Raw genomic sequence first — 16,939 nt, 5'->3', positions numbered from 1 at the left:
GCCCAACAAGTCCACACCGACCCGCCGAAGCGCAACCCACCCAGACCCATTCCCCTACATTTCACCTCTTCACCTAACACTACGGACAATTTAGCATGGCCAATTCACCTAACCTGCACATTTTTGGACTGTGGGAGGAAATCCATGCAGACACGGGGAGAATGTGCAAACTCCACACAGTCAGTCGCCTGAGGCGGGAATTGAACCCGGGTCTCTGGCGCTGTGAGGCAACAGTGCTAACCACTGTGCCACCGTGCCACCCACACGACCCAAATGGTCAGTGCCATGTGAAAACTATGACCCACCATACACTCGGCTGGTGTTTTCATGTGTTCATTTAAGCCCTTCTTCTGGCTGAATCTTATCACACTGTTCCACACCCCTACTACTCTGAATGAAGAAACTGCTCCTAATATCTGTCCTAATCTATCACCCCTCAATTCAAAGCTATGTCCCCTCATGTTAGCTTTCACCATCAGAGGAAAAAGGCTCTCACTGTGCATCCTCTCTACCCCCCTGAATATCTTATACGTCTCGATTAAATCACCTCTCAATGTTTCTCTCCAATGAAAACAGCCTCAGTTCCCTCAACCTTTCCTTGTAAGACCTTCCTTCCATACCAGGCAACATCCTAGTCAATCTCCTCTGAACCCGTTCCAAAGCTTCTTCATCCTTCCTATAATGCGGTGACCAGAACTGCACGCAATTCTCCAGGTGCGGCCTTACCAGTGTCTTGTACAGCTGAAGCATGATCCCGTGGTTCCGAAACTCAATCTCCCTACCAACAAATGCCAACACACCGTATGCCTTCTTAACAACCTATTAACTTGAGTGGCAACTTTCAGGGATTTATGCACCAGGACACCAAGATCTCTCTGTTAATCTACACTGCCAAGAATTTTACCATTAGCCCAGTACTCTGCATTCCTGTTACTTCTTCCGAAGTGAGCTACCTCACACTTTTCCACATTAAACTCCATTTGCCACTTCTCACCCCAGCTTTGCTTCTTAACTACGTCCCTCTGTAACCCACAACATCTTTCATCACTATCCACAACTCTGCCTACCTTAGTGTCATCTGCAAATTTACTAATCCATCCTTCTACACCCATATCCAGATCATTTACAAAAATGACAAAGAATAGTAGCCCCAAAACAGATCCTTGCAGCACACCACTGGTAACTGAGCTCCAGGATGAACATTTCCCATCAACCATCACCCTCTGTCTTCTTCCAGCTGGCTAATTTCTGATCCAAACAACTAAATCACCTTCAATTCCGAATCTCTGAATTTTGTACAATAGCCGACTGCATGGAGCCTGATCAAATGCCCTAATGAAGTCCATATACACCACATCAACCACTTTACCTTTATCCACATGTTTTGTCACCTTCTCGAAGAACTCAATAAGGTTAGTGAGGCACAACTTGCCCTTCACAACACTGTGTTGGCTTTCACTAACCAAATTATTCCTTTCCAGATAATTATAAGTCCTATCTGTTATTTCTGACCGTGACATGGATAGGTCTTCTCCTCCTCCTCTCCACTGTGTCATCTTAGAACAGAAGAACAAGAGATCTAGGAGCAGGAATAGGCCTTCTGGCCCATCGAGCCTGCTTTGCCATTCAATAAGATCACAGCTGATCTTTTCATGGCCTTTGGTCCACTTACGTGTCCTCTTACCATAACCCTTAATCCCTTTATTGTTCAAAAAATTAATTTATCTTAACTTTAAAATGATGAAGCCTCAACTGCTTCACTGCGGCAGGGAATTCTGTAGATTCACAACCCTTTGGGTGAAGAAGTTCCTTCTCAATTGAGTCTTAATTCTGCTCCTCCTAATTTTGAGGCTCTGCCCCTGGTTCTAGTTTCACCCGCCAGTGGAAACAATCTCCCTGTTCCTTTTTTATCTGTTCTCTGCATAATTTTACATGTTTCTGTAAGATCACCCCTCCTTCTTCCAAATTCCAATTAATATAATCCCAGTCTACTCCTCATATGCCACCCGTCTCAACTCCAGAATCAACCTAGTGTATCTCCTCTGCACCCCCTCCAGTGCCAGTACATCTATCTTCAAATAAGAAGATCCAAACCTGCACCTAGTACTGTAGGTGTGGCCTCACCTAGTAACCTATACAGCTGCAACATAACCTCCCGGCTTTTAAACTTAATCCCTCCATCAATGAAGGACAAAATTCCATTTGCCTTTTTAAAACTGGGAAGAGAATCCCAAGACTTTATCATGGAGATATGTTTGAAAGTTCAATTGCTATTGTATATCCACAGGTGTCTCCACATGAAGAAGAGAATCTAAAACACAATCCGACCAACCTTGCACAGGATGTCATCTCTTCTAAGCTTGTCTTTTTGGTTTTGCACACATTTCTATTTCAAATCATACACCACAAGTTTATATGCCTTAAAAATTACTTCGTGCTTTATCTTTTGAGTTTGTATATGCAGCTATACACACGTTGTACTTCCCTCTTAGGGAAAGGCACTTCCACATGTCAAACCGATGGGGCCATAGAATCAAGTAGTTCTCAGAGTCTAAATCTGGAGTCTCGGACTGGATATGTGTGGAAGTCTCAGACCAGGGATGGCAAAGGGGGTTATGGGGTTGTTCATGGAAAGTCTGGGCAAGGAAGCCGGGGGCGGCAGACCTACAGAGCGGGTGGGGACTCACCTTATGTTGCAAGGTGACTCATGTTGATAGACAGAGGCTTCAACCACACTCCCCCAAACCGATTTTAGTGTGAAATCTGAGCAGGGCATTCCCGGGCATTCCTTCCCCTTGGACATTGAGACATGGACAAGAAATAGCCCTTAGGTACCTGTTAACTGGTCCTGCAAGGGGAGGCTACCCCACTGCTGTAAAACTGTGGCAAGGTTACAGATAGGTCGAAGGGTTGTGGGAAAGCCGTCTGAGGAATTTTACAGCTTATGGCATCTTGTTTTGGCATCAGGGGTCCTGCCTGCTGGCTAGTGAGCTGGCAATAGAGCAGCAATGCCTGTTTTATGGATTTTGGTCAATCAGGCAGAAGTGAGGCTACTGACAGGTGTTCCCCAGGATCAAGCCCCCGAGAGTGGAAGTCTCAGACACTCAGAGAAACTGGCCAATCAGAAGCTGGTGGCTCATGAGCCCACAGTTTGTAGTGTGGGGGTTATCACAGGGAGATGGGAGGAATTAGGGTCACCATCAAGACCAGAGAGGGGGTCACTTGGCTTCCATGTCCTTCTTGACTTCCTGTCCTTTGATCAGGCACTGAATGCCTTTGATCAAGAGACCTAACCTCATTGCTGAAAAATGTGTTGCTGGAAAAGCGCAGCAGGTCAGGCAGCATCCAAGGAGCAGGCATAAGCCCTAATGCCCGAAACATCGATTCTCCTGCTCCTTTGATGCTGCCTGACCTGCTGCGCTTTTCCAGCAACACATTTTTCAGCTCTGATCTCCAGCATCTGCAGTCCTCACTTTCACCTAACCTCATTGCTCAAGTGTAAATCTGGCTGCACTGCTTTAATTGCCTTGCACTGTTCATGGCGATAGACTCTCTTGTACCTGGGTTACCCTCAGCAGTGGAAGAATGAAGCCCTTAAGTCCCCATTAATAGGCCACTAAGACGCCTTAATTGATGGCAAATGAGAAGGTTGCCCTCCCGCCTTTCCCTGATGAAGGGCTTACGTCTGAAACATCGATTCTCGTGCTCCTTGGATGCTGCCTGACTGGCTGTGCTTCGCCAAGGCCACACATTTCCACTCTGATCTCCAGCATTTGCAGTCCTCACTTTCTCCATAGGCTTTTCTGCCCAAATGTAATTCCAACAGAGCTGTGAAGGTGGTCGTGTTCTGTAGAACACCACCCTACCTGAATAAATGCCATCCCTACCACCACCTTAAGTAGAAGATTCCACCTCATGTGTATAATGGTGTTCTAGTGAAATTACTGGTGGAGTCTCTGGCGTTGTGGCACCAAAGTGCAGTTAGTGATTGTACCAAGAGGTAAATCATTGCATCAGTTTATGTGCTTATCATTTCTTATGTGAGTTTTCCTTTGGTGGGAAAGAGTAACATTTTGTCAAACTTCCTCCACTGCTGCAGTGACATCAATGGCCAGCTTCATTAGATTAAAGTCCTTGTGAAACACTGGTGGGATGACTTGGTCCAACAAATTGGAATTGTCACCTCACTTGGGAAGGTTTACCTTACTTTACCATGAAATATTTGGACAGTGCATGGCCTTAATGTAAATCTCCAAAACTCCATCTACTTCAATGTCATGTAAGAGATAGGGGTCACTTTGATTATAATAGCAGGAGTAGTGCAGTGGGAGACCAGGGGTGACCAATGGCATAATCCTCTGGCAGCTCATTCCATACACACCCTCTGCATGAAAGTTACCCCTCAGGTCATAGAGTCATAGAGATGTACAGCATGGAAACAGACCCTTCAGTCCAACTTGTCCATGCCAACCAGATATCCCAACACAATCTAGTCCCATCTGCCAGCACCTGGCCCATATCCCTCCAAACCCTTCCTATTCATATACCCATCCAGATGCTGTTTAAATGTTGCAATTGTAGTAGCTTTCACTACTTCCTCTGACAGCTCATTCCATAAACGTACCACCCTCTGCGTGAAAAGGTTGCCCCTTCGGTCCCTTTTATATCTTTCCCCGCTCACCCTAAACCTATGCCCTCTAGTTCTGGATTCCCCCCACACCAGGAAAAAGACTTTGTCTATTTATCCTATCCATGTACAAGATGATTAGGGGGTTAGATAGGGTCGACAGTATGAACCTTTTCCCGCGTATTGAGTCGGGTATTACAAGGGGGCATAGCTTTAAATTAAGGGGGGGTAGATATAGGACTGATGTTAGGGGTAGGTTCTTCACTCAGCGAGTCGTTAGTTCATGGAATGCCCTGCCAGTAACAGTGGTGGACTCTCCCTCTTTATGGGCATTTAAGAGGGCATTGGATAGGTATATGGAGGATAGTGGGTTAGTGTAGTTTAGGTGGGCTTGGATCGGCGCAACATCGAGGGCCCAAGGGCCTGTACTGCGCTGTATTCTTCTATGTTCTATGTTCTATGTTCTATGTTCCTCATGATTTTACAAACCTCTATGAGGTCACCCCTCAGCCTCTGACGCTCCAGGGAAAACAGGCCCAGCCTGTTCAACCTCTCCCTGTGGCTCAAATCCTCCAACCCTGGCAGCATCCTTGTAAGTATTTTCTGAACCCTTTCAAGTTTCACAACATCTTTCCAATAGGAAGGAGACCAGAACTGCACGCAACAAATGTCCTATACAGCCGCAACATGACCTCCCAATTCCTGTACTCAATACTCTGACCAATAAACAAAAGCATATCAATCGCCTTCTTCACTATCCTATCTAGTTGTGACTCCACTTTCAAGGAGCTAAAGCTAATTCTAGCAAATCAGGGATGCTTGTATCCAACAGGTCACTTGAGTTAAATCTGGTTTCTCACTCAAATGAGTTGTGCTGCACCCAATGAGATGGTTTCCTGAAGGCAATCTGGAAGCTCCCAGCTTTACTGTGGAAGGACCACATACATTTTATTTGAAATATAAACTGGAAAGTGGAAGTTTGGATCTTTGTTGCAGAGAATGAAACAATTTCTTTTACTCAAAACTAAAACAGAACTGTATTATGTTCAATCATGAGTCACAAAAGACCATGTCATTTCTGCTGAAGCTGCATTTGCTGCTTGGTAAGACTGGCTGGCACTGGGGGCTTTTTGGTTTGAAAACAAGAATAACTGCCTAGCAACAGCTTGTGGATTGGTTGCAAGTGACAATTTGTCATGTAACTGGGAGGAGTGGGAGTAGTTGGGCTCTCAGGCCTACAGAAGGCTGCAAGCAATCTAGATACCTCCCTGTTTCTGTCAATGAAAACAATCAGCACACAAAGGCCTTGAGAGTTGAAAAGTCGTTAACTCAAACTAAGACCCATGTCCAACTGATTGGCTACTGGCATCACTAACAGAAACTGTGACAAAGTCACTTCACTTCTCCTCGTGGTTTGTCGTCTTACCCTCAGCCTTTGTTCCATTTTAAGTATGTTTTCTGCCCATGTTAATCCTGTAAAGTATTTTGTTTCATTTGTCCTGACCATCCCATTGTGAATGAATGTATACGTGTTAGATTTAAAGAACATACTTATGTCAAGATTAGATCAGTGCTGGAAAAGCACAGCAGGTCAGGCAGCATCCGTGGACCAGGAAAATTGATGTTTTGGGCAATAGCCCTTCATCAGGAAGTGACATTCCTGCTCCTCAATTTTCCTGCTCCTCAGATGCTGCCTGACCTGCTGTGCTTTTCCAGCACCACTCTAATCTTGACTCTAATCTCCAGCATCTGCAGTACCCACTTCTGCCTTAAAGAAGGCATTGTTTAAGTTTACATATTTGTAATTAATAAGCTATTTTTCAATGCATTAAGGGATACATTTGCAATAATTAATACACTTTTGTTTCTTATTCATTGATGAAAAGTGGTGTGTGTTTATTTTCTCTTAGATGTTGGTCAGATCAGGCATTTAGCATCCTACTTATTAAACTGGCCCCATTTCGCGTTGGTGGTGACTGATGGAATAGCTGGGCTTCTCATGCACACTACCCCTGAGGGTCATAATAACTGTGCTCGAGAATCAGATCAGAATCCTTAGTTACATTTTCAGGTGTGCTTTTTCTGAAATACATTTCCGTTGGTCCTGAAAAAGTGTCATTGAAGCTATCACTGCTTCCGTACTTTCAACCCAATCCGTGTCGCTTCTCATCTCCAATGATTGCTTTGTGAATAGCTGGGTTCCTCAGATGGGATTTTTAAGGAGGTGGATCCATGGCTGACGCCTTTCTCCCAACATTTGGAAGTCCCTTGTAGGGTTGAACACACGAAGGGACTGGATCCTGCCATCTGTTGGGACCTGATATGTTCACCTGCATTACCTTTTCTTTTCAATAAAGAAGGAGTCTCTTGAAGTGCTGAGAACAAGCTCCACTCTGTCTGACTCTGTGTGACCACCAAAAGTACTTGTTCTTATTATCCAGCTGTAACTTGAGGACAGGGCCTGTAATCAAGAATACCTGTAATTTCAAGAACTAAGGAACTTTTTGTCTCCTCTGGTATTGCACAGCTGGTACTTAAGCTCACCCAAGGGACTGTCCTTGATAAATCATTCTCTGTTCTAACGTGAACACCCCGGGAACATGCTTTGATGTTTTCATGAGCCCTGCGTCTCTCCAGGTGAAGACCTGTCAAGGGATGAACTATTTGGTTTCTGGTGTCAGTGGTGTGATTGCAGTAACCAATGAAGTGAGAGCTTAAGGTAAACAGAGAGCTCCGAATTAACAGAAGTCGCATTGAGCTACAATGGTATTCACAGGCATTTTATGATGAAGTTTAGAGAATTGTGCTTGTATCAAACACCTTATCCAATTTTCCTTCATTGTACTGCCTTGCAAAGCTGACTCAATGTTGCAAACCGTGCTAAATTGCTGTCAATGCACACTGTGGCACATTAATTATAATTCACATCTCATTCTGAGTTTCATTTCTATGTGGTGTACAGCAGGTAGCCTATTTGAAGATTGTGCTTTAAAGCATGCTGAAGGTAAATGGTAAAGATAATATGTGGTTTAGAAGGACTGGATAATCAGCCAGATAAAACTGCTGTCATTTCTAAGCTGCTTCAGATTTCTGTGCCCCTTGTCGTTCATCCCCCACCTTGTACAACATTCAGTCATTACAACCCAAGCCTGTTAATATACCTGTAAATCAGCATTTCTGGTTTAAATAAAACTCATGATTGTGCAACTGTTACATTAACATTCTTGACTTTAGAGACCACAAGAGATCTAACAGTGATGATAGCTTTTGGTTTTACATCCTAGCCAAATATATCTGATACCAAAAAAAATCTGCCGTAAGAGATTTGAAGACTTAGCTCCTTGATTGCCCCTTTATTGCCTATATATGGTATAATTTTCTCAGGCACAGCTAATTTGAAGGGTCGTTAGTAGTTAGCACTACTGCTTCACAGCACCAGGGACCCAGGTTCGATTCCATTCTTGGGTGACTGGGTGGAGTTTGCACATTCTCCCCATGCCTGAGGGTTTCTGCTGGGTGGTCTGGTTTCCCCCTACGGTCCAAAGATGTGCAGGTCAGGTGGACTGATCACACAAAATTGTCTATAGTGTTCCATTGATCTGTAGGCTAGCTGGTAAATGGTAAATGTAGGGTTACCCCCTTGGTTAGGAGACTGGGTCTTGTGGAGGATGCTTGTTGGAGGATTGGTGCAGACTCCACACTCTAGGGATTCTATTCAAATTTAACTTGCTTGTAACAAATGGTCGAGGGTAGGATAGAACACAGGATTAGCAACACCTCCAATTCGCCTCTGGAACTTGAGTTTAAATCTAATCCATACCAAAGAGAGTAAGTCTGCACTGACATTTCAAAGCCAGACTGAAGGAGTGACTGCCTGAAATGCCATTTTCCAGTTTGGATGCAACATTACATTGAAACTCTGTCCAACCTGTCCAGTGAGTGTAAAAAAGGTCACATCGCACATCCCAAAGCAAGGGTAGCTCTTTCCAATGTCCTGGCCAATGTTTAACCCTCAAGCAAAACCCTAAACCTGGATGACCTGGTTATTATGCCAATTGTGTGTAAAATGGCCTCCTGATTTCTGCACTTCAAGAGTACTAAGTTTTCTGTCGGCTGTTTAGGGCATCCTGAGTTTGGGAAAGGCACAAAAGACACATAGGTTCTGTTTTGTTTTTTTTTCCAAAGTTGCCTGGATGTAGCCTTGATGTAGGATCAATACAACAATATCATAAGAACACGATCACCTCCATGTTGTATGTCATTTGGATATCCTTTGTAATTCCTGGAGCAACATCCTGGAATTCCTTATGAACAGCACAAAGCCTGGAAACACAATCACCATAAAAAGTGATAGTGGTTTAAGGAGAAGGTCCATCCCACCCGTCCCCCAACCTCAGCTTCTTGGGGCAATGCGAAATGGGCAATGAATGTGTCTTTGCTTGTGGTGCCCACATTATGATAGTAAATCTTATCTTTAAATTAGCATTTTTTAAATTTATTCACAGAATGAGAGCATTGCTGGCTAGGTCAGCATTTATTGCCCATCCCTAATTGCTCAGAGGGCAGTTGCAAGTCAACCACATTGCTGTGGGTCTGGAGTCACATGTAGGCCAGACCAGGTAAGGATGGCAGTTTCCTTCCCTGAAGGACATTAGTGTACCAGATGGATTGTTTTCCTGACAATTGACAATGGATTTGTGGTCATCATTAGACTGTTAATTCCAGATTTTTATTAATTTCAAATTCCACTGTTTGCCATGGTGGGATTTGTACCGGGGTCCCCAGAACATTCCTTGGGTCTCTGGATGAACAGTCTAGCGATGATAACACCAGGCCATTCTCTCCCCTACCTACTATCTGTATGACCTGCTAGCATGACAATTATTGCCTTCAAACCATTCCGCCCTAAGACAAATAAAATTATCCCAATGTGAATTGATCAGGAACCCCCTTCTGTACCTATTGGCCAGCAATGCATATGCAAAGTACTGAGGTGTCTCCTAAGTCACCCTCTTCTTTAGCAGTGCTGACCTCTCCTGGTGGGCTTCTGCTATTGACCCTGCAGACTTCCTATCCCACACACTAAACTGAATTGGATGATGAGTGTGGAGGTACAGAAATGTAACGACATAGAGGAGATCATTTAATCCATTGTCCCTGCACTGGCATGTTAAATAAGCATCATACCTCATCCCAGTTTCCTGCTTTATACCCATACCCTTGCACATTACTTTTATCCCAGTAATTTACTCAATTCTTGAATTAACTACCTCCTGGAAGTTTTCACTTGCCAATGCAATCACTAACCTGAGCAAAGTGTCACGATGATGGACCAGAACTACATATGGACATATCAAACTTTTAATTACCATGCGCATTTTTTCAAAGAGGGTTACTATAGCCAAACTGTGACTGTGAATATAATTTGAATGACTGTGTGGCAGTGGAGCTGTGGAATGGCATACCAGTAAGGAGTCAGGGAAACTTCAGATGGAAAGAATGAAAAGGAAGAGACAACAAGAGGCTGCCTGCCCTACCACCTCTCAATAGGGAACCATCTCCTTGCAGACATGTGTTTTAGCTCAGAAATACAAAAATGAGGTTAAAGACTAACTGCATACTCTGATATATGTGCGTATGTGTTTGTGTTAATGTTCTCGTGTGCTGGAAGATCACAGGATAGGATACAGCCATTAACCCCTGCACTGCAAATAAGGAAAGGTTTTAAAAACGTTCTAACTCTGAGTGTTAGCAGTCACTCACTATCAAAAAGAGCCAGGACAAAGTAGCAGCAGTGTGTTCCATCTAGAAGATGCACTGCAGAAATTCACCAAAGATCATCAGACAGCACCTTCCAAACCCATGACAATTTCCATCCAGTTAAAAGTTACACAACACCAGCTTATAGTCCAACAGGTTTATTTAGAAGTACTAGCTTTTAGAAGTACTGCTCCATCATCAAGTAACGAGTGGGGCAGAAATATAAGATACCAAAATTTATAGTGTGTCTATATATGTATCTTCTGATCCTGCCCCACCAGGTGAAGGAGCAACACTCCAAAAGCTAGTGCTTCCAAATAAACCTGTTGGACAATAACCCAGTGTTGTGCGATTTTGTACACCCCAGTCCAACACTAGCTCCTCCTCATCATTTCGAGAAGGACAAGGACAGGAGATATATGAGAACACCACTAGCTGCAAAATCCCCTTCAAACCACTCATCATCCCGACTTGGAAATAAATCGCTGTTCCTTCACTGTCGAGAGTGGCATGTTGGAAAAGCACAGCAGGTCAAGCAGTGTCCGAGGAACAGGAGAATTGACGTTTTGGGCAAAAGCCCTTCTTCAGGAATGAGGCTGGGGGCCGAGGGGGTGTGGAGATAAATGGGGCGGGGATAGGGCTGGGGGGGAATGTAGCTGAGAGTGCGAAAGGTAAATGGAGATGGGGGTAATGGCGATAGTTTGGAGAGGAGGGTGGAGCAGAGAGGTGTGAAGGAAGATGGACAGGTGAGACAGGTCATGAGGATGGTGCTGAGCTGGAAGGTTGGATCTGGGATAAGTTGGGGGAAGGGGAAATGATGAAACTGGTGAAATCCTGTTCTTTCACTGTCCCTGGGTCAGAATCCTGGCACTGCAATGGTTCAAGAAGGCAACTCACCATCTCCTTTTGTTTTGCATTTTCTCTGTTTTCTTCCCGTTCCTTCTATCTTCCTTGTAGCTCTTATGTCATCTGCTCCAATTTTAGTCATCCTAACCTTACCCTATGCTTTTCACAAAGTCAACTGTGACTTCTCAAATGCAACTGGGGACAGCTATAAATATTGACTCACTCTACGCCCCCTGAATGAATAAAACAAAACAACTCCATGTAACATCTGCAAAGTCTTATTATTTATACTTCATGAATGACTCAGAGACTGATCTGTATATCTTGTTTTTTTATTCCCAATCTGTACGTATCTGTATTACAATATTGTTCTTTCCCTCATTTAGTACCTAATAAGCACAACTCTAGAAAATCTGTCTAAATTGGCTTCTTTTGAAACATAAATTCATTTCGCCTGGGGAAAAGGAAAGGATCCTTTTCAAATTAACCTTGTTGCTTCCAATGGAGGGGCAAGTGTATAAAGAACATGAGCCAAAGGGGGTGGCATGGTGGCTCAGTGGTTAGCCCTGCTGCCTCACAGCGCTCAGGGACCCAGGTTCAATTCCAGCCTCGGGCGACTGTCTCTATGGAGTGTGCACATTCTCCCCAAGTCTGCGTGGGTTTCCTCCAGGTACTCCAGTTTCCTCCCACAGTCCAAAGATGTGCAAGTCAGGTGAATTGGCCATGCTGAATTGCCCATAGTGTTAGGTGCATTGGTTAGAGGGAAATGGGTCTGGGTGGGTTACTTTTCGGAGGTCGGTGTGGACCTGTTGGGTCGAAGGGCCTGTTTCCACACTGTAGGGAATCTAATCTAATCAAATCATTCCTCATCACTCGGGATCTTAACAATTTGAGATATCACAGCAAACTGTGGGCTTCATGATTTGGTTCCATGGGTGAAATGGTAGAATTAGGGTGGATGCAAAAAAATCAGCAAATGGCTTCCTTGAATTTGCATTGCCATAGTGTAGGAAAGCCCACATTCAATGCCACTGTTCCCAACAGAATTTGGAGAAGCTACATTTGGCAATTTAAAAGTCCCTTGAACAGTGAGAAGATTACTAGCAGCACAGTCGCTCAGTGGTTAGCACTGCTACCTCACAGCACCAGCGACCTGGGTTCAATTCCAGCCTCGGGTGACTGTGTCGAGTTTGCACATTCTCCCCGTGTCTGCGTGGGTTTCCTCTGAGTGCTCTGGCTTGCTCTAACAATCCAAAGATGTGCAGGTTAGGTGAAATGGCCATGCTATAGCGCTCAGGGATGTGTAAGTTAGGTGCATTAGTCAGGGATACATATAGGTGTAAGGTAGGAGAATGGGTCTGGGTGGGCTACTCTTCAGAGGGTCAGTGTGGACTTATTGGGACAAAGGGCCTGTTTCCATTCTGTAGGAATTCTAATTCTAAATTACAGAGACACCAAGGATTAAATTCCCATCTGAAAGCCAGAAAATGTGTAGTTTTAACAGGGATGGCAAATAATTTGTTAGCGGAAACTGAGGATGGTGAAAAGCATAGGGTAAGGTTAGAATGATTAAAATCAGAGCAAATGACATTAGAGTTACAAGGAAAACTGAAGGAACAGGAAGAAAACAGAGGAAATGCAAAACAAAAGAAAGAAAGGTGAAAGAAAGTGCAGGTAATGGGAAAAGAGGAAAGAAAAAAGAGAAATTATCAAGAAAAGGCAACAGGAACGTTTTAATTGAGACAACTCTATCTGAGGGGCAGGAATCTTACTGCACAGTCTGAGGATATCAATGGCTCAGACCTAAGGGTAAAGACAACTCAGTTTGCCCATTTAATTTCTAAGTTTGATGAGCGAGAGGTAGAAGCCTTTTTTTTTAATCTCTTTGAAGCAGCTAACACAGCAGTTAAAATAATCAGTCCAAAATTGAACTTCATTATGATTTGGAGATGCTGATGTTGGACTGGGGTGTACAAAGTTCAAAATCACACAATGCCAGGTTATAGTCCAACAGGTTTAATTGGAAGCACTAGCTTTCAGAGTGTCACTCCTTCATCAGGTGGCAGTGGAGGGCTCAATCCTAACACACAGAATTTATAGCAAAACTCACACTGTAAATCTTTGCTATAAATTCTGTGTGTTAGGATTGAGCCCTCCACTACCACCTGATGAAGGAGTGACACTCTGAAAGCGAGTGTGCTTCCAATTAAACCTGTTGGACTATAACTTGGCGTTGTGTGATTTTGAACTTCATTATGCAAGGGTAAGCTTTCATGGAAAGCTCTTGGGGTTTAATCCCTCTTGCCTGAGGGAAGTGCAATTGATCCTGAGACATTAAAAATGCATACCAGTTAGTCCCATAGGCATACTGTTAAAAATTCTGCACCCTCAGGAAACTGCCTAACCAGACATATGAGGAATTTCAAAGGTTTAAGTGGTTTGTTTTGGACCAGTGAGTAGGGGCACTTGAGGCAAAAGTCACTTACGCAAAACATCTTGAAATAATTCACCTCGAGAAGTTCAAAAACTCAACCCCCTTCCCAGTAAAAATGTATTGAATGCACCAGAGAAAGACTGGGTCCAGGCAATGCTGGCCGATGATTATGTGCTGATCCGTGAGACCCTCCCTTACTCTTCTGTAACCAACGGGACAGAATAAAGGTGGGCAGAGTGATAGGGAGAGGAGCACCCGCAGGTGGGGGGACAGAAATTCTGGGAGCCTTATTCAAGATGATGAGTGTACCATCGAGAGCATTCTGTCTGGATGTATCACTACCTGGTATGGCAACTGTAACATTCAAGATCAGAGACGGTTACAGAGAGTGGTGAACTCAGCCCGGATAATCACGAAGGTCAACCTCCTGTCTATAGGATCCATCTACCAGGCCCGCTGTCAAGGAAAGGCTGCCAGCATTCTCAAAGATCCATCCCACCCTGGCAATGCTTTTCTACAACCTCTACCTTCGGGGAGAAGGTACAGAAGCCTGAACACATGCACCAGCTGGTTTCGAAACAGTTTCTCCCCTACTGTTGTTAGAATACTGAATGGACTCACAAACTCTTAACATTCGCCTGTCCCTGTGTTTTTGTTTTTGCCGCTGTTCACCTAATATATACTATCTATGCTACTTAACTATGTGATCTGCCTGTATTGCTCACTAGACAAAGGTTAGGAGACCATAAGACATAGGAGTGGAAGCAAGGCCATTCAGCCTGTCGAATCCACTCCTCCATTTAATCATGGCTGATGGGTGTTTCAATTCCACTTACCCGCAATCTCCCCGTAGCCCTTAAGTCCTTGCGAGATCAAGAATTTATCAATCTCTGCCTTGAAGACACCCAATGTCCCGGCCTCCACTGCGCTCCGTGGCAATGAATTCCACAGGCCCAACACTCTCAGGCTAAAGAAATGTCTCCTCATTTCCATTCTAAATTGCCCTCCTCTAATTTTAAGGCTATGCCCACAGGCCCTAGTCTCCCCGCCTAATGGAAACAACAAAGCTTTTCACTGTGCCTCGGTACACATGACAATAAATTCAATTCAATTCATTCAATTCAAATTGAGGCCAACAAGCCTGCGTATTTTAACTTGTGAAAGGTAAGGCATGTCTTGACCAAATGTTGTAGGAAAAGCCAGTGGGGTTTATTGAAGCAGAAAATGGGACCTAGTCTTGGTCCTGACTGCAGCAATGAATCCTTGTAAAAGTACTCCTGAAAATATGGATGAGGTTAAACAACTCCATGAGTGTGACCAGAATTTTATTTTAAACTAAAGCAAGGATGGCCACGTTTCCTCAGGGGGAGGTGAGAAATCCCATGGGGATAGTGAAGAATACAGGGCTGATCATACTGTACTGCTGAGAAACAGTCTGGTCTTCCCCTTAGAGAGTGCAGTAATTGCCAAAGTGATGGTAAACAGGATCGAAGAAGGGCACATTATCTACTTCCCTTTGCTGGACACATCTAGAGATTGATATGTGTTGGGTCTAGTTGCTGTGGAAATTGTTCCCAGTTTGCCTGTGCACAGCACCAACCTATTCCTCAACAATAACCAGGCGGGAGTTCAAATGTCAGCAGATCCCCAGTGGTCTCTGAAAAGGCATCAGAAAAATCAAACTACCACAAAAGTGCATGCTATTTTCTCCTGTGTGTGTATAGCCAGGCATGTTCAGAAGTGGAGGCTGAGGTGTCATTGCAAACATTAGCCTGATTATCTGATTTTCAGGTGTTTAGAAGCACACAAGGAGGTAATAAACAGAACTCTCTTGGTAGCACCCCAACAAACTGAATGACCGCTCTACAGACCATCTCATGCTGAAGCTAGTGCACAGGATTCTGCTGGCTGAAATGTCAGCGTACACAAAACCCAAGCCCACACCAGCCAGTGGCCACAGCTCCACACGGATCGAGTAAGGTTCTGCAGAATCTTCCACACGTGCCAGTTTATGGGAAAACACCAAACAGGATGACACTGGGTAACCTGGAGCAATCCAGTAGGACTCTTTAGCGTAATGTCCAAAGGCACAGAGGGATGCTAGAATGATGCCAATAGTCTCTGAAAGCAATGGTCAGGGCATGAGTACTCCCCCGATCAAGATGGAGAACTGGGTTTCCTTCTCTTCACCACCAGTGGCTTTACCAAACAGCCCACTGGTAAGACCATTCAACCATAAGAAATAAGAACAAGAGTAGGCTGTTCTGCCCCTCAAGCCTGCATTCAACAGGATCATGGCTGACATTCCTCAAGTCCACCTTCCTGTCCTCTACCTGTAACTTTTGACTCCCGCCTGATAGAGACTCTATCAATCTCAGCCTTAAATATACACAAGGTCTCTGCCCCCATAGCTCTCTGTTACAAGGACTCAGCTCTCTGAGAGAAGAAATTCCTCCTCACCTTGGTCTTAAATTGGTGCTCCTTCATTCTGAGACTATGCCCTCTGGTCCTAGATTATCCCAATGAGGGGAAACATCCTGTCAGTGTTTACCCTGTCAAGCCTCGTAAGAAAGCGATATGTTTCAATAAGATCACCTCTCATTCTTCTAAGCTCCAGTTTTATCAATGTGCTACTGTTACTTCCTTAAGAATTGATTCCAGCACTTTTCCAACAATAGATGTCTAGCTAATCAGCTTATAGATATCCACTTTTTGTCTCCTTCAGGTTTCCGATCCTCCAGTACTTGTCTACAATCCAAGAATTTTTTTTGGAAAATGACAACGAGTGTATCCACTGTTTCTGTAGCTACTTCTTTGACGATCCTAGGATGTAAGTTATCAGGGCCAGGAGACTTATTTGTCTTTAGCCCCATTAGTTTGTCTAAGAATACTTCTCTAGTGATGATGATGGTGCTTAATTCTTCTCTCATATTCTTTAACATTAATGGATGTTCAAAGTATCATCCATGCGGTTTTTTTATAGATATTTTTATTAGAAATTTAACATTTTTACAAGTTTACAAAAATAAACAAAACTCTCAGATATAAACATTGATATACAATTAGCTCAAATATACAATAGCCAAAATTTAACAAAAAAAACAAAACAAAAAAATCGAAAAAAAAAAATACAAACAAAACTAACTATCTACTAATCTAACCTACAACTAACCAGAGTGTATATTTAAGTCTCTTACATGCTCGGAATGTGTTAGCATCAGAAGTAATAAAACCCGTATTCGTGCGGGATTCCTCCCCCGAGGGGCCGCGGA

At 43.8% G+C, this 16,939-nt stretch overlaps 1 protein-coding gene across 1 annotated transcript in view; it reads left to right on the top strand.

Annotated features, from left to right (window-relative positions):
- kremen1 (kringle containing transmembrane protein 1) overlaps positions 1 to 16,630 on the top strand; it is a 240,069-nt gene extending 223,439 nt beyond the window's left edge. The window contains exon 9 of the mRNA XM_043715910.1: positions 16,393 to 16,630. Coding sequence (XP_043571845.1) covers positions 16,393 to 16,501 — 109 coding nt within the window. The 3' untranslated portion in view covers positions 16,502 to 16,630. The remainder of the gene's footprint in view (positions 1 to 16,392) is intronic.
- Positions 16,631 to 16,939: the final 309 nt, after the last annotated feature.

This window comes from Chiloscyllium plagiosum, chromosome 25 (genome assembly GCF_004010195.1).
Source record: "Chiloscyllium plagiosum isolate BGI_BamShark_2017 chromosome 25, ASM401019v2, whole genome shotgun sequence".
Taxonomy (NCBI): domain Eukaryota; kingdom Metazoa; phylum Chordata; class Chondrichthyes; order Orectolobiformes; family Hemiscylliidae; genus Chiloscyllium; species Chiloscyllium plagiosum.
The sequence above is the reverse complement of the archived record's forward strand: the minus strand, read 5'-3'. Positions and strand labels throughout refer to the sequence as shown.